This window comes from Seriola lalandi, unplaced genomic scaffold, assembly GCF_002814215.2.
Source record: "Seriola lalandi dorsalis isolate HSWRI2012SDOR001 ecotype SW California unplaced genomic scaffold, Sedor1 jcf7180002054791, whole genome shotgun sequence".
NCBI classification, from domain to species: Eukaryota; Metazoa; Chordata; class Actinopteri; order Carangiformes; family Carangidae; genus Seriola; species Seriola lalandi.
The window spans coordinates 432,688-451,238 of NW_019525344.1; the positions used below are offsets into that span (position 1 = coordinate 432,688).

The 18,551-nt window shown below is 39.7% G+C and overlaps 1 protein-coding gene across 1 annotated transcript; it reads left to right on the plus strand.

Annotated features, from left to right (window-relative positions):
- On the plus strand, positions 1 to 18,083 carry ghrb (growth hormone receptor b). The gene is made up of 9 exons (XM_023425599.2): positions 1 to 169; positions 4,755 to 4,839; positions 11,038 to 11,173; positions 12,539 to 12,717; positions 13,666 to 13,844; positions 14,090 to 14,234; positions 14,864 to 14,954; positions 15,186 to 15,255; positions 15,776 to 18,083. Exons 2-9 carry the CDS (start codon positions 4,764 to 4,766, stop codon positions 16,655 to 16,657), a joined length of 1,758 nt encoding a protein of 585 aa, XP_023281367.1. The 5' UTR covers positions 1 to 169; positions 4,755 to 4,763; the 3' UTR covers positions 16,658 to 18,083.
- Positions 18,084 to 18,551: the final 468 nt, after the last annotated feature.

An 18,551-nucleotide genomic window follows, 5' to 3' on the forward strand; every position in this document is an offset into this window, starting at 1 on the left:
CGAGCAGGACGGGATTTCTTCGACAGCGTCACCGCCCCTCATGGAACACATTCGCGGCTGGCTGTTAGGAAGGAGTCCTCGCTCTTCTCCGAGGCAGCGCTGAGTTCATCTGAGTCACCTCGCCGTTGTTGCCGTTGTGTTTGGACGGAGAGGTTCACCGCTGTCCACTGTGAGTTACTTCTCCTCTCCTGTCCTGCATGTTTAATGTGTTTACGCAGCTGCATTGGAGCCGCCACTAACTGATGGTAGTGGCCAGCTTGACTCATAATCACAACCACAAAGCTTTAATGTGTTACACACAGGGAATTATCCTTGCTGTTGTGAGTCATTGTGTCAGAGCTTTGTTGTTTACATTTTCTCCACGATTCTTGCACAATAATCCCAGAAAGCGTAACACAGGAGCAAAAAAAAAAAAAACGCCTGAGCCCAAACTGTGAAGCGTTTTTGAAAACAAGCCAGACGAGCCTGGAAGCACTGTGGAGCTGTAACGTTGTCCTGTAGTTTTAATGAAGTAGAAAAAGAAGCTTGTCAATGTTTACATCTGACAGAAAAACATCTGTCAGGTCTACAGGTGGTACAAGGTGGAAAGATAACTGCAGTAACCAGATGTGAAGGACTTTGAGTTACTTCACTGGATGATTTCCATTTGGTGCAGTTTAAAAGGGGAATATTGTTAACTCTTTATTTGTTTTTTTTATACTCTATAGCCAGAGTGAAACTATTTGTCAGTGCAGCAATTAGTCGATATACTTATCAGCAACTGTTTTTATGATTAATGAATCACTGATGCCAAATATTCCCTTTGCAGTCCCAGTTTCTGGATTGTGGGGATTATTCTGTCTCTGGCAAAACAGGAAATTTGAGAGGAGTTAAAGAAATACGAACAGGCGTTTTTGCTCTCTGTTATTGAATAAACATGATCAGATGGATAGATTAATCAATGATGGAAATAACGGTTAGTTGCAGCCTCAATACTATGATCATACAAAATCACAGACAGAGTAAGTCCAGCTTTATTTTTTATTTGCAGCATGTCGAACAACCACTGGATAAATTACAGTCTGCACGCCAGGTGCCTTTATGTGGGTTTCCAATTCAGATGTCGGGAAAATGAAAACAAAGCTTGTACAGCTATTGTGTATCAGAAAACAGCAACCACACTGCAGGGAAATGCATTTTAAAATCTTACTTTAATGTTCTCCACAACTTTATGTCCTGATGTTGAGTGTGTTAGAGCCACCACCTGTTCGTGTGAAGAGAAACGGTGTTATTTCCAGCTGCGAGGGTAGTTTAGTCTGTCAGTCAGTCTTATCAGCCTGAGACAGAGTGAATAAGCTTGTGTGTCTCCAGCTGTGTGTGCTGTGTAGACCATCAGCGGTGAACAGAGGGAGACTATACAGCCAAGCTGATGAAGAGTCACCCTCTCTCCTGATGGATACATGTAGTGATACTAAAGCTTTTCACTGCAAAGTGTATTTAGTCTCCACTTAAATTAACATAACATAATGTAACAGTAATTATTTCTTAGCAGACTGCACATGAGAACGTGTCTAACCATCACAGAGCTGCATGATGCTGAACTTTAGAGGCTAATATATTGACATTTGAGAGTTAAAAAACGCAACATCTAATCATGTATTTAACATTTTGGGCAAGTAGCTTCATATGCGGCAATCAAAGTGTTGTCACAAGGACACGCACATTATCAAGGAAGATCTCTATTTCTTTATTTCATCTTCAGGATTGTTCACCGGAAAAGAAGTTATTACAAGTAATTATGTCATTGAAACAAATCACGAATCTGCAGAAATACTTAAACCCAATTTTAGACAGAATAGTGTCAAATATAAGTTATATACAGCGGGGTCCAAAAGTGCAATAATATAAATGAATGCAGTATTTTAGTCCAGCTCTAACAGAAATATAAAATTGTGACTGCAACATAGGAAACAACGAGGGCAAACCCCTTTTATCTGACAGCCGCAACATATCAGGGATTTGTCTCCCAACAATCCCTGATATGTTGGGGCTGTCAGATAAAAGGGGTTTGCCCTCGTCGCCGTTGAGTAAATACTGCGGTGGGTGCTGTCAAAATCCCTGTCCCAAGTTCCCAACACTATAAATATAAAGAAAAATGCCGACCTGTGTAATTGGAATGATATTGCGAGAGAAGAAAACCCAGCATTAGTTGCATAACATAACATCAGTAGAAAAAGAGACCATTCGCAATTGTGTTTTGTCGACTTTCCCATGAAACCACTTCTGTTTTGTACAAAACTGCAGTGGAAACTCAGCTAGTGATTTGTTCTCAGTGTTTTTTTCTTTGAGGCCACATACTTTTTCATTTTTTTCTGGCCTTTGACACATTTTTGGGCCCGGAAATTTTCATTATGTCAATATTTAGACAGCTTTTAAGTTGCCATTGAAATCTGAAAATGAGATTGCTATTCATATCTTAGTCAGAAAGCAGCCACAAATATATCCTAAAGATACTTTGAAGTATTTTTAAAACAATATATCAGGCTGAGAAATCTCTTGGGAACTTTTATCTATCAAACCTCACATGGGGACCAGGCTTCTGGGTTGAAAACCTCTGCATTATAGGATAAATGAATATGAATCCCATACAAGGATAAGTAAATAAGATCTAAATGAGGCCCAGAACGTAGTAGGGATTGATTTCACAAGTGTTGACAGAAATCCAGCAGTGCTGGCACAGAATGAATGTCATGTTCAGAACAAAACTGTTTACTGTTTCAAAACGTGCCTCTCCAGGAAGAATTAAGCGTGTGAATACCAGGAAGAAATTAATGAATAAAACATGATCGCGCTCTGATTTAGACCCGCTGGTCCTCCCTGCTGTCCAATAAGTGTGGTGTACTATGATTCATCACTTGATTTTTTTCAAATTACATGGAGAAAAAAAAACATTAGACAAGTCTAAAATTTCTAAAATGTGCTGAAAAATTGCAGCTGAAACATATAAAATCCTTTTATTGCCTTAAAATGTTGAATCTTTAGAGATTTTAAAACAATAACAATGTCATAGATAGTAAATGAAATAAAATAGTATCTTGGGTTGAAGCACTCAAACAACTTGAACAGCATTATTAAAAAGGATTGAAGTGGTTGTTTAAAATGGAAGTGCCCATTGTTGAAGGTTCAGTTTAAGTGCAAGTACTGAATGAATTTCAAGTTTAAGACCTGAATGAAGCTGAAGGACTATCAACTATCAAGTGAAAGTGTAGAAAGGAGTTAAATTTTATGTGTAAAGCGTGCTCACTGAATGACACTGAACGTCAAAGTTAAGTTCTTTAAGTTGGTTCTGTCAGTGGTTGCACTGAGTGAGTTAAAGTAGAGTATCAGTTGAAGTGAAGGTGCTGAAAGGAGTTGAAAGTTGTAGTACAAGTGGAAACATTAAGTATATAAAAGGAGATGAAATGTCCCTGAATGTGAAGTGTAATTAAAACAAAGTTGTAAGTGTCAATGTGAAGTCCTGAAAAGAAAATAGTGTTATATGGAAGCACTGAAAGGAAGTGAAGTGTCAGTTCAAGTGTACATGTTGTCTGAAGCTCAAGCGACAGGTTCAAATGTAAGCGTGAAGTTTAAGTAAAATTATTAGATGATGTAAAAGAGCTGGATGCAGTTGAAGTGTTAATTTAGACATTAAGAGGAAGTAATGAAAAGAGTTGTTATGTCAGTTGAAGTCTAAGTGATAAGTGGAACAGTAAAGCTCAGGTGAAGTGAAGTCCTAAAAGGAGTTAAACTGAGAGTCCAGATTCTTAAGGGAAGTTTAAATTGCAGTTAAAATTGAAGGGGTAAAAGGAGTTGAAGTGTCAGTTTAAGTGTACATTCTGAGTGAAGCTGAAGTGACAGGTTAAGTGTAAGCTGTGAGTGAAGATATTAGTTGAAGTGGAATTGCTGAAAGGAGTTGAAGTGTTCGTTGAAATGCGAGCAATGAAAGGAGTGGAAACATAAGTTGGAAGTGTATGTGACAAAAGCAGCTGGAAGAGTCAGACTAAATGAAGTAATGATGTGAATTTGTGTTAGTCCAAGTGTAAGAAATGAAAGACGGGGACTGAAAGTAGTTAAAGTGGCAGTGAGAACAGAAAGGAGTGAAAGTTTCAGTTTTAAATGAACATGCAGAGTGAGGTTAAAGTTAGTGAGGAGTTAGTCTCAGTTCATGTCTAAAAACTGAGATCAAAAGCTGAACAGATATCAATTACTGAAATCACTTGGATAAAAAAAAAAGATTTAAAATAGTTTTAAAACCATCAAATGTCAAATCCTGCATAAATCAAAATCCTAAAGAACATGAATGTCTAAAAGCAGCGAACTGTAAATATTACAGCTAATTTATGCTGTTTGGAAAACATTAAATATTAGAGGTCAAAGGGGTAGGTTGGGTTCCTGAAGAGGTTCCTGTCCTTTCAGATTTAAAGTATTTAGCAAAATGTTTGGGAAGTGGAGACAGATTTCACCTGAATTTAGCTGAATGTTATTTTTATTCATTTAGAATAAACCTGATAGATGTTGAAGTGGGGTTACATAGTGAAAAATGATGTCATTTGATGGATGCTTTTACCTAAAGCACTTTACAGTCCTTTGACTATACAGGTTGATCACGGGTTAAGTTAAGGAGTGGGAAAAGTCTCCCTGTTTAATGGTGATAGTGGGCAGGGCCTTTGTGGGTTATGTAGTTCAGCTGGGGGGACTGCACTAAGACACTAACATTCACCACATTTCCCCCACAGCTCAACACCATGGCTGCTGGTCTCACCACGGTCTTCTTCATTCACATCTTCTCTGCTTTAGCGCTGGAATCAACCTCTGAGAAAGGTATGTTCACGAATATTCATTAGCTAACCATTCTTTTATTTTTTAGTTTAATGCATTGCTTAAATAGATTAGAATTAGCATTTAAAGACTTGAGACAGCTTTGAAAGTAGGATTTCTTGGCATTGATGATGCTTTCTTTGCAATCTGGTGTCTTCTGGTGGCCTATTGATCTGTTTGGTTTGGAATCAGAACTTTCCAGATGGAAATTTTTTTGACATAAATCTCCTTTTAATGGGCCACAGGACAATGTCAGCCTGGAATAATAGAAAACATTAATAGTTGCATAGTTTCTGTGTTACTTTGGCGTTCAAACAAATATGACATGTGCTGCACAACAGCGAAGGGAACAGCCAGCGGATTTCTAGTGAAGTGGCTTCCCAGGAATTCTGGAGAGCAGAGAGCACTCCGCTGCTGAACAATGAGAAGCTGTTTATGTGTGGAGCCCCCCCCCCCCCACTTCTTTTTAGCAACAGTGCCTCTGTGCCAGCAGAGGGGCTATGTATTTGCATACATGAGCCATGTTTTATCCACAGATATAACCAGGATCTACATTGGCCATTTAAGTCACGCACGGACATACCGTGCTTCGTCTTGTTACATAACGCTGTCAGTGAATTAGTGGAGGCGTGGACGGAGGACGTGTTCCCCTCGACTCCTGTTCTCCTGCTACTTATTTTTATTCTGTTTTTGTTTCATGCCGCTTCGTGGGATTGAACAAAGCAGGTGTGTTTTTCTCCCTGTAGCAGAAACATGGGAGTGAGAGCCAACAGTGTGTTCATAGAAATCAGTAGTGCTTCAGCTAAGTGTAATTCCTCCAGCTGGTTTGCCGACTTTTAATGGCCTGCAGAAATCTGAATCGCTGCCTTGGTATCAAATTTAGTTGAGTGATTTAGATCGCACTGGTGTCACTGTTGGTGAATGGCAGCTTGCCCAGTTGGAGAAACAACTACATGTAACTGAAATACAAATATGCACTGAACATGTTCAGGATCTTAGAGTTTTCTAAAAGATTGCCTACTTCATTATGCAGACACAGGCTAACAGTTTTTAGCAGACAGGCTAATTAAGACAGCCGGACTATGCTAGCTTTGCTAACTTGCAACATTTGCTACCCCAGCCGGATGTATTTACTCATATTATCATGGCTGATCTTTATAGTGGCTGTAACTGATATTTTTATAATAAGAATGCATACAAGAATGTATATATTGTTATATATTAACAGTGTGACGATGTGGAAGGGGTTTGGTATTGCTACTGAATTCCCTAATCCATTGAATTCCAATTCACAAGGTCCCGATTCGATTTGATTCAGCATCGATTCAGTCAGAGATATTTCAGTTACAATACCAACTTTGGTTAGATATGAATGAGATTCTCAGAGAACGAATGCTATAAATCTCTAATTTGGTACATTATTAAAAATATTAATGTTTACATTATGAATGGACCCCAAAGCAGTTACTTCAATGCACTCTTTAATTTAATGTGACCAACAGTTTAGACACACATCTCAAGAAATAATAGATAGGCAAGTAATGCTGACGTACCTCGGTGCACTGGCTACAGCGATTACTGACCACACGGCTTCTTCTTCTATCAGCTTCTTCTTGCACATCTTCTTGCAAGTTGTCCATATTGTCTCTCTCTTCGCTGTCTTTGAATCGGAAACGCAACCACACATCTGCCTTTAGACTTGCGGGTGTCTTCATTGGAGCCACATCTTCCATGTTTTTATCCCTCACATGGCCAGTTCTTGTTGCACGAGAAGGTTGGTGACACGAGACTAACGTGATTACAGCTGCAAACAACTGTAAAAGGCGAGACTTTCATCAAGCCCATAGGTCGTCTGTGCAGCAGGTTATTATGACATAGTTACATTTTGTTGTTAGGCGACATCTAGTGGTCGTAGTAATTATGACTGGAGCAAATGGAAAAGTTTGGCGTCGTATAAAGGGAGACAAAGTTCACGTCAGGAGGAGGTTGTGGTGGATGGATGAATATGACACAGGAGAGCGGTGTTTGATTCCCATGTGAAAGTAGCAGGTTATGCTGTTTCTGTTATCCATAACCGTTCAACAAAGTTAACCATGCTATTATTATTGTACCCATGACAACAAAGATTGTCAAATGTTGAGAAAGTGCTTATTTCAAACCAAATCACGATCTTTTCCTAAACCTAACCAAGCCATGTAGTACGTCGCTTTCGGTACAGTCCGCGTGTTTATTATTGTAACTATGACAACCGTAGTTCGGCATGCCTGTCGCCGTAGGGACGCTATTTCAGGAGACATTCCTATTGGTCGTATCAGAAGAAAAATGACCTATATGGTTAGAGGACTGGTTGTAAAGGGAAATATTAAAAGACAGATCTTGGGATTTTATGAACCAGATCAGATTATTCTAATGAAGATTCGATTTTTTTCAACCCAGACCGAAATGAAATTACAGAGAATTATTACCTGAATCTGCAGTTCCCCTCAGCTGTTTATTGTCTATCTGTGCAGACCACAACTTTACCGTTTCAGTTCACTCTCATAGCATCATGTCAGCAGCAGCAGCTGTTTTCAGTGAAATAGCACTAAAAACCCACTGTACACCCCCTTCCTCACAGGAGCGCCACTGTTTATGTCCCTCAGGAATCAGGACATTGGTTCCTAATGTGATTAGGTTTCTTCACTAGAGAAACCTTTTTTTCTCTCCACAGTTTGCCAATAAGTCTTGTTAAGTTAGTAAAGAACTGTAATCAGTGATGAGAGCATCGCGGCCCTTCGCCAAAGGAGGAAATGGCTTTTCTAAATGCACAGGATGAGGTGTTTCCCCCTGAGAGCGCGCTGATTGATGTCTGAACATGTGACTCTGTAAATAACCGTTTGCCCTCTGTGCTCACCGGAAAGACATTAGCTTCCCCCCAACACATTGTGCAGATGTTAATAGACGCTATAATAGGAAAAACACACATTCATTATCATAAGCAGGTTGCATAAACAGAGCAAGACAATAAGCTGAGGTTCTACCTGCTAGCTTCAGCGATCAGCTGATGGTACGAGTTAGTCCTTTAAAGGAAATTTATGTTAGCTGCTATTTCCTGCTCTCCTTTGGAAAAAAAATGGCTACAAGGAAACACATCTGGGCTTATAAAAACACATCGACAAGGATGTTTTGTTTCACATGGAAATAGACAGTGGCGGTAGCACTCAGAGAAAAATCACGACGTAAACATGTTTACTCGGTAGAGCAGTGATAGTTTGCCCCAGAAAGACGAGTCCTGTAATGAGAATACGCTGTAAATTGATATAACCGTGTTGGTAATATTGTCTGTGTGTTGTGTGGGGCTAATGACTGTGTTCAGAAAGCTGCTCACATGTTTACTTACACCAGACCTGAACTCTGCTCGGCAGCTGCTGAGCAAACACAGCAGCACTCGCCTTGACGTACGAGCACAGAAATGAAGCCTGTCAGTTTGCAGGGAGCTCTAATTATTCTAACAAGACAGAGCTGTACACAACACGCAGTATATATGTTAAAGGGTATTATGTGAGAGTTAGACATCATGGAACAAAACATCTTTTCCTTTTTGGTTTCCTGTATTTTTCACTCACTCAGCACTGGAAGAATCAGCTGTTAAACACAAGTGGCTTAAAAAAATACTCACAAGTAAAAGTCCTGCATTGAGAATTTTACTTGAAAGTTGACAAATTACTAAAAGAGGCGGTGGGGAACTAATTCTGACTACTTTATACACTGTTGGATATGCCAGTGTAATTATTAAAATGCATATGATATAAGTTAAATCTGTAGTCTTCAAATAAATAAGAATTATTCTACTTCAGTATGTGCTGCTGCTCCAAAGGTTAAGAATGAATTTCCATCCTCAAGCTATTTCATTGCTTTGATGCAACAAATCTGTAAATCCAGTATCTCAGTAAATCAGTCCGGCTCTCTGATTGGCCCACACTGGTCGAACACCACCAAAGATATCTCAGTATGAATGATAAAAAAAAAAGTGAAATATAGCTGAACGCTCTCCCACAACCAAAATGGCAGACTGTCATTTGAACACATTTTTCCCTGTCATACACACGGTTTACAAGCCACCCACACATCCACATTTATCACGATGAAGTAAGTCACAAAAATGCTCGGCATGACCGAGTGTCAAATAGATTTTTTTACTCTCAATCCTGACCTCAGCACAGTTCTGAGGAGGAGTCAAGGATGTGGTAAACAGGTTATTTTTAACCTGTAACTCCCCTGCCCCGAAGCACCCTAAGCAGGCCAGAGGTATTCATCATCCGCTCCCGGTGCTGCCTCTCAGCTGTGAAGGAGCCATCTTGTCCTGACACTTCTCAGTACTCAGCCAGCCAGGGCGTGTGTTGTTGTTGCTCCCTGAAGTGTTGATGAGCTCAGCTGAGTGCTTCCGCTGCTGCTGCTGATGCTGATGCTTATCATGAACCCTCCTGCCCTGCAAATATAATGTTTACTTAACAAAAAAAAAAAAAAAAGAAAGCTCCCTCAGCTCTTTGTATGAAGGGCCAGCTCATTAAACATTAAACATATTTCCTCACTAACTTACCTCAGGACTGAAAAATTCTAATATTATTATTCAATGTTTATTTATTACTCAAAGTTTTGCCCTGGTTTTGAGTTGAGTGTTTGATACTGGAACTTTAAGGCCGACACCAATATCAATATTTGAGATGTAAAAGATCTGCTAACAGTGGATTTTAAAGTAAACACATACATGACATGTCTAAATCTAGTTGTTAATAAATTTTGACTAAAGTCTTTATTTGTGTTTGGTAGGATAACAACGCCAGTAAATCCTCTGATAATAGCAGCCCGGCAAATGCATCAGTCGTGCTCTGTGTTTTAAAATGTCTTTCCCAGTTACTATTAATAATCCACAGTTTTTTATTGAACATACTCACTAAACCCACAGAAATAGTGCCAGTGAAAACTGTTGATAAGTGTTTTCTGTGAATTACCCAGATTAACTAGAACAGTGTTTTGTAAGAGAGATGTTGAGTATTTCTCAGTGCTGTGACCATCACAAAAGAAACTGCAAAGACCTCTGTTTTATTAGAGGGATATCTTACAACCTGGGCAATATAAAACCATTATTTGGACACAGAAGAAGAAAAGAGAGAACATATTTCTATTATTTTTGTTTATTTGGGTGAACCAGCCCTTTAAGGTGTAATACGCAGCAATATAGTGGAAAGCATGACGTTAATCGGGATGCTTATCTACCTATTTATTATATCTATTTATTATTAGCACTATTTTTGTGTTTGTTTTGTACTACGTTGCTTCAGTTAGTTGCTTCGCTGTCTCGTTGTTTTTAAAAATGTAAAGATACTTGACTTCTTGACGTGACTTGACATGCTGATACTTGTGTGTACTGCAGCACCTGTTATAGGAAAAGAAGAACTGTGCTCCACTTCTATACTAGATACAAGCGTATCCAGTAAATATTATATGCTAATTGTTATTGTATACTATTTTTACAGTTAGTATAAATGAAATGTATGTACTTGATAAAGTTAGTACCGACAGGAAATGACACGGAACATATCGATCCGTGATTTTAGAGGATATGATGCCGCTGGAAATCAAACTTCACAAAGACGAAACAAAATCTTTTTCCATAGATTTGCTTTTCTGTCTCAACACCATCCATAATTTGTTTGCATGTGTTGCAACCGTCACAAGCTTCTGATCGTCTTCGTTTGCATTGCAGTGTGCAAAAGTCAAACAATTTTTAATTTTACATACTGACTGCTTATCGTGTGTTCCTTATTGCAGGAGTTGAAGGAGCTAAAGTCAGCAGCAAGGGAGCTAAATAGAGAAGCTGCCTGCACACATTGTTTGAGTTTGGCAGCTAGTAAAACAGGATCCATGCGGTCCTTTATATGTTATTCCACGACAGCCGTGGCAGTGAACTCTCTGACTGCAGCTTTTCACTTGAAGTAAAATGACTTCCATGAAAATGCTGATGTTTGCCCTGTGGCTGAGCCGCTCGCTGGAGTTAGTTTGCGGTTATTATCCTGTCCGTCAAGCGCAGCTCAGCCATCCTCAATAGCAACCTAGACTCAAAACAGCTGCAACACAGAGAAGAAAAAAAAAAAAGCAGATCTTGACACTATAAAAAAGGATAAGATATGTAATTATTTCTCCCTCTCTGTCTCCCTGCAGTCCTCCCCCAGAGACGCCCACACCTCACTGGCTGTGTCTCCAGCAACATGGAGACTTTCCGCTGCAGATGGCATGTCGGCACTTTCCAGAACCTCTCCGAGCCCGGAGAGCTGCGCTTATTCTACATGAACAAAAAGTGAGGGGGGAAAAGATTGTTATCATTATCACAAATATGGGGTTGCTCTGTGCTTTGAAGGAAATCAAGGTGTGCAGGCTTTTTAAGATATGGGCGTGAAAGAAACTGATAATAATTCCAATCACAGAAAAATATAATAACACAAAAAATGTAACTAAACTCAACGTAGAACTATAACAGAAATCTCATTTAATAAATGGTGGACGTAAGTTTGTGATACACAGGAGTATAGTTTTGTTTTTGTGGCCTACCTGTAATATATATATTTAGTTTGATCTTAGAGCCTTACACAGTGTGATACAATTTCACATTATAACATTTCACCTTTTGTTTTTTTTTTGTTTCCAGCTGTCTTCATATAGTAACAGATTCAGACAAAACAAATGAACAAACCAATTACACTGAGTGACGCAGATAATAAAGAAAGAAAGAAAGAAAAAGAGAGAGAAAGAATGATAAAAAGAGAGAAAGAATCTTAGGAACAAACAAAATAGAAAATCGCTTTGGACAAAAGCATCTATCGAATGAGTGAATGTAAATCTAATGTAGTCACAGTGTACAGTGTGTGGAAGAAGGAAAGAAAGAAAAGAAGCACCAATTGTAAGAAAATGCATGAAGGTTTAAGAAAATGAAAGTTCTAGTCTTTAGTCAAATCAGATGTTGCTTTAAGTCTTGTGGTAGTGGGGTCACTGCTGTTAGGACCTTTGTGTACATAGTTGTGTCTAATCCTTACCTGGCTCACTTATGGTGCACCTGTTCACACTGTGCTGACAAGGCAAACATCCAGTTCAAGGTCACACTCGGCTGCAGGTCTCTTTTGGGTCACAGTCAGGTTTTTTGGTCTTACTGGAGGGTCAACATTAAATTGTTTTGAAAATGCGCACCGAAGTCTGATGAGACGTCTCAAAGTTTCTGGCTTAAAGCATAAGGAAATATTCTATATTTTTATTTAGTGTTCATAGGGTCCCATGAAAAGAACAAAACCAATGATGTGTTAGTGGGGTTGGGTCAAAATAAACTACAATGTGTGTTTTCTGTGGTTATGTAAAGGAACATGTATCTCAGTGCAACACTGATGAGTTTCTAATTTATAAGATATATTAATTGATTTGTTTGTTTTGGTATTTTTCATGGAATTTGCTGACAAAAACAAAAAAATAGAATATCACCAGCCTCATCAAATCAGCAGTAGTTATCAGTATGTGCACCCACTTATAATCTACAGCTGTAAAAATTGCTCACCACTGGGAGTTTTCTCATCTGAAATATTTGGAAACTGCTTTGTTGAGTAGAATTTCACAGCGAAGATCTGTTTCCTGTCGCCTCCTTCCTGACCCACTTTTTGTCTTTCCCCCCAACTCGCAGACCCTCCCTTGCCTCTCCTAAAGAGTGGAGTGAGTGTCCTCTCTACAGCACTGACCGGCCAAACGAGTGCTTCTTCAATGAGAACCACACATCCATCTGGACGTATTACAGTGTCCAGCTCCGCTCGAGGGATCAAGCCGTACTCTATGATGAGAGCCTTTTCTATATTCAAGACATCGGTGAGTGTACGGCCTCACTGCTCAGCCGTCACGGTCCAGATTAGAGAAAAATCGTTAAAAACCTGATAAACAAGACAAGGTCGAAACCTGATGTATGGCTGGACTGTGTATGGTCAGTGTGTGAAATTGAGGACGTAATTTAAAAGTGTTGTGGAGCCGCTGTAAACAACTGACATTGTGTCATATTTGCATTCAGGTTAGTGTCAGCCGGTTTCAGCTCTTTATCTGTTTGCTTATCTCCTCCCCTCTGTGCTCACATATACAGTATTTTCATACAGCCGAATTCCCAACGAAGCTGTTCTCATTTACATGTTTTTCTGTTTCTGTTGTCATGACAACGGAACACGTTCTAAATAGTGACTGAAATGTGGCCCATTAAGACTTCCAAGTCATTTCCAAGCTGCTGCTAAAATACTGATTTTATAACCGTGACAAAATCACCAAATACTTAAATTAAAGACAAAGACTGTGCTGGGATTTCAGCTATATTTACTTGTAAAATGATCACACGGAGAGAAAGTTAGGAGCGTCACAATATCTGCTGCTGACGCGAGAGAGGCTATTACTGGCGACTGTCTAAAGTCATTAGATTTGTTGCTAGGTGCTATTTTTTTTACTTTTTCTACTGACACATGCACTAAGTTGTTAACACTGAGGGCTGTAAACGGCTCCCTAATAAAAACTGCTTGTGCCAATTCATTGTGAAAGAGCAATGGCCAATGGGGAAACTCCAACTCAGTCATGTGGCATTTGGCTGAACAATGTTGGAACTATGATCATGCAACTCTATCACTCAGTCAGTCGGTCAGTGTTGCGGTCCAGCCAAAAATCTATGTACGGCCATGCATGTTTTCCCGTATTTCACGCACTCAAATTGTAATGTTTGAAACTCTGAGGATATGTTCAATTGCAAAATTGCAAACTTCCCTAAAATTTTCTGTTCCGCAGTGCAACCAGATCCACCAGTCGGCCTGAACTGGACGCTGCTGAATGTCAGTATGACCGGGATTTACTATGACATCATGCTGAGCTGGAAGCCTCCACAGTCTGCAGACGTAGCGATGGGATGGATGACGCTGCAGTACGAGGTCCACTACCGCAACGTCAACTCCAACCAGTGGGAAGCAGTGAGTGTCTTCTAAGTTTTTATTGTATTGTGTTCAATTAGAGCTTCAGTTCATTTGAATTTCAGTGTTACATCAAACCATACTTTTATATGCATCAGTTAACCTCTTGACTCTAATATTCCTTGACTGATTTGTATAGTAAACATTAAATCTTTGTCAAAGGAAAAATGAATGCTACTTAGTGCACAGGACTGTGATGTTGTAATACTGCTTCTAGTACTGGAACCTTATTTTCTTCACCACAGGTCGACCTTGTGAAAAGCACACATCGCTCCCTTTATGGACTTCAAACTAACGCCATTCACGAGGTTCAGGTCCGGTGCAAGATGCTTGGTCTGAAAGAGTTTGGAGGATTCAGCGACTCGGTATTCATCCACTTCCCGTCCAAAGGTAAACACTGATTGCTATGTTCACAGGCCAGGTGGAAAAAGCTGTTACAAGTGCTGTTATAAAGGTTTTTTCAGTTTTACATGAAAACTCTAGAGGCTGCAGCTGAATAGCTTTGTCGCTATGAATAAACCTTTTAATATTCCTGCTGACAGATCACCCCCCAGTCATTTTCACTGAGCATCGTTAGCTCAGTACAGCATTTAAAGAGAAATAACTCTGTAATTATATGTTTGATCAACTTAACTGGGTGACCAGAATGTACCCAAAGCCATGTGTGAATCCAGCCCCAGAGTAGGCCCAGGCGCGCCTTGACGAGCCACAGAAATGACCCATTGTACTTATGTCTTAAAGTTTTATTTATCTCATGCAAAAACAGCATTCAACATCATGTCTGAATGAAGCTACAATGAACATTCACATAATCAACACCCACTGTACTGTGCATCTGAAATACAAAAAGCCTTTACTTAAAAAGATAAAGGAAGGCAGTGTTAAGTATTTAATATCTGAAAAGGACTTCTGTGAGTTTTACACTTGTCAACTTTAAACTTGAACATAGCCTTTTTTATTTTGTATGATTTTATGACTATATTAAACATTTGTGGATTTGTGTGTCTTTCTTCCCCCAGTGTCAAGATTCCCTGTGGTGGCTTTGCTCATCTTTGGTGCCTTGTGTTTAGTGGCCATCCTGATGTTAGTTGTCATATCGCAGCAGGAAAAGTAAGTAGTTTTACACCCCCCCCCCCCCCCCCCCAATTTCTGTGCAGAAAAAAGCTTAGAGAAATGAGGGGGTGCAGGATGCTGCTCAGTGACCTTGAAAAACCATCTGTGTCTGTGTTATCAGGGGTGTCGTTCAAATGTGTTAAACAGCAAGGCTGTATATCTGCAGTGCTTCTTATTTCATCCATATGTTATGTCAAATTAACATTTTCCCTTTTTTTCCTTCCTAAGGTTGATGGTTATTCTATTGCCTCCGGTTCCTGGGCCTAAAATAAGAGGAATTGACCCTGAGCTACTTAAGGTATTCAGCCTGCTCACCCACATGTTATGATGCTTAATCCCTAATTCATAAGCACACTGGGTGTTAAGTGGAGGTCACATTACAAAGTGACATTTTCCCATTTCACCACAAATTCTTGCCGTTTTAAATCCTGGTGTATTCAGGCCTTTAAAGTAATTCTTCACCTAAGATGTATAAGAGAGACTATTGTCAGACCCACAGAAAGCTTTTGACTTAACATTTTAAAGGTTTAACACTGGTCATAATTTGGTCACTAAGGCCAACTTTGTAACTTAAAGGATCAGTTCACTCATATCACAAGCACAGTCTCACTCCACAGTGAGGTCTATGTATGGGGGCGTCTTAATCATTTATTTTCCAGACTAAATGGTAATTATGTGATGCTTTTAGCGCCACATACTACAGCGATGAGCCACAACATTAAAACCGGTAACCGGTTTCAATGTGAGGCTTGATCCCATTAAAACCAGTAATTGGATTTACGGTTGTGGTTGATGGGTGGATTTTCTTTATCTCACAGAAAGGGAAGCTGAGGGAGTTGACATCCATCCTGGGTAGTCCCCCTGATCTGAGGCCAGAGCTGTACAACAGCGACCCCTGGGTTGAATTCATCGAGCTGGACATTGAGGAACAGAATGACAGACTGACAGAACTGGACACGGACTGTCTCATGGAGCGCTCCCTATCCTCCAACTGCTCTCCCCTGTCCATCGGCTTCAGAGATGACGACTCGGGCCGCGCCAGCTGCTGCGACCCAGATCTCCCTATCGACCCGGAAGTATCACCTTTCCATCCTCTGATCCCAAACCAAACCCTCAGTAAAGAACCGTCATGCCCGGCAGCATCTGAGCCGAACTCCCTGGTCCAGAGTCCAACCGCTGAGGAGCCTCCTTTTGCAGCTGTGGGCAGGGAGGCTTTTTACACTCAGGTGAGTGAGGTGAAGTCATCTGGCAAGGTGCTGCTGTCACCTGAGGAGCAGACTGAGGCGGAGAAAGCCACTAGCAAAGGCTCAAAGAAAGACATCGTGGCGGAAAAGGAGAAAGAAAAGAAAGAATTTCAGCTACTTGTGATGAATGCAGATCTTGGAGGTTACACCTCAGAGCTCAACGCAGGGAAAATAAGCCCAAGAGTCTCCACGGGGGATGTGAGTGAGCCCTGCCAGACAGCAGGCGGCTTTACGTCTTTGCCATCCCCAACGCCTTACTACAAATCAGATACCACCACCACCACATCCCCACTACAGCCTGCTCCTGTTTACACCATGGTAGAGGGTGTTGACACACAGAACAGCCTCTTACTCACACCAAACTCGACACCTGTTCCACAACTGATAATTCCAAAGGCCATGCCCACACCAGACGGCTACCTTACCCCTGAACTTTTGGGAAGTGTCACACCGTAGATCAGCAGTGGGCTGTGCAAAATGAAGAATATTCAATCAAAGGCAGAGAAATGCTTCGGCACAGTCTTGGAGAATGATTTTCCCAAGGTCGTGTTTCAATGTGAGCTTGCCTAAAATAGTTGGGGGGGCCATCTGTGCCTGTCCTGACACCACCTCTACCTCCTCTGACCTCCCACTGCACGGTTTGAAAGAGCTGCAAAGACCATTCAGTCGCAAGATGGGTATGAACGCTAAAGAGGGCACAAGAATGTGTTTGTAGAAAGGGAACCAAATGGGAAATAACACAAGCGGAGGCTGGGAATTGCCTCAATAATTCAATATTCTAACTAAAACAGGCTTACAACACAACTTATTAAATAACTACATTTGTTAAGGCTACATTGATCAATTTAGGCCACTAGAGAGCAGAATAATCCCCCAACAGCCTGAGAGACTCAGCCCCAGCATATACAATCCTTATATAGTCGTTTTCGCTAACACACTTTACACATCCAGCAGGGAAAGAGCAATTCTTTCATTTATTTAAACTTGCGTTTCTGTCCAACTAATGAATGTAAGTCCAGTATTCACTCTCATCACCAGTTACTCTGTAATTTTTGTCTGCTATTTGCCACTATGAACTAAAAGAGACTAAAAAGCTCTAGGGCTGCAGAGTTGCTGGTAATTCCCTGTTGTGTTGTCACTTCAAGAGACACGTTTCACATTACAGGTAGTCATTTAATTACGTTTTTTTATGTAAAAATATTGACTAATGCTTCTTTAATGAGAGTATGTTTACTTGTTCTGTCTTATTCTTGACATTTTGTACATATCAAAATCTTTCTTTTTGATAAAATCAGGTAATGTGTATTGATATACCCTGTGAAAAATGTAAACGTAAATTAATCATGTGCCCTCTTTTTATGAATGACTGCTTTTCATATCTTTTCAGTCTTTCAGATGAGTGTTACCTCAAGGAAAATGTTACTCAACCAATAAGATACATTTTTAACACTCAGTCTAATTGGGGTTCATATATCATGTTGTTGCCAACAGATGAACCCTTGAAAAAGCTAAATAAATGGGTTGTATGTAAAACGATCAACTGTAGCATAAATCATTAAACGGTTATCTTACTTTAATACCTTTACATGTAGTGTTCTGTAGGCTTAAGCTGTGAAATGAATTCAGAGCTGAAAGCAAAAAGTATTTGATTGTCTTCTACAAGACATATCAGTAGGTTCAGTCAGTATTTTGAGTGCATGGGCTGTTTAGGTTTTTGTTTTTCATTTGGTGTCTGGTTAACAGTTCATCAAATGTATTAAAAGGTTAGGATACATGGTCATCAGTGTTGGATTTGACAGTTATTGCTTTTTAACAGTTCAAAAGTGTTTGTTACAAATAAACGTTCATATAAAACATATATGAAATAAACTTTCATACTTTTGCTTTTGTCTTTCTTGTCATTAATATCAGTTAGTTTTAGGTTTTCACAACACCGCAAAGACTACACAGAAGACTTCATTTATTTTTTGTTTAGTATGCTCTAAAGGAATACTTGTGTAGAGGTGCCAGAAGTATAAATCTTTTTTAAGTGGAAAAATACTTAATTTAGAAGATACATGTCCTAATGTAACTTAAGTTAAAAGTAATTCTGAAACAACTCTTGGGATCCTACATTAATGAAATACATGTATGGCTACATGCACAGATACACAGACATTTAAAAAAAATTCCTCTGTGAAATGCATTACATTTTGTAATTACTATTTTCACTTCATTGCTCTGAATTGTTGAGTAAAAGCATTAGGTACAACAAAAGTAAATACTACTACCTAAAAATTGTACTTGCTTAATATATTTATTAGATTGGCTCAGTATTTAAGTGTAACCTAACATTTCCAACCTCTGCTCT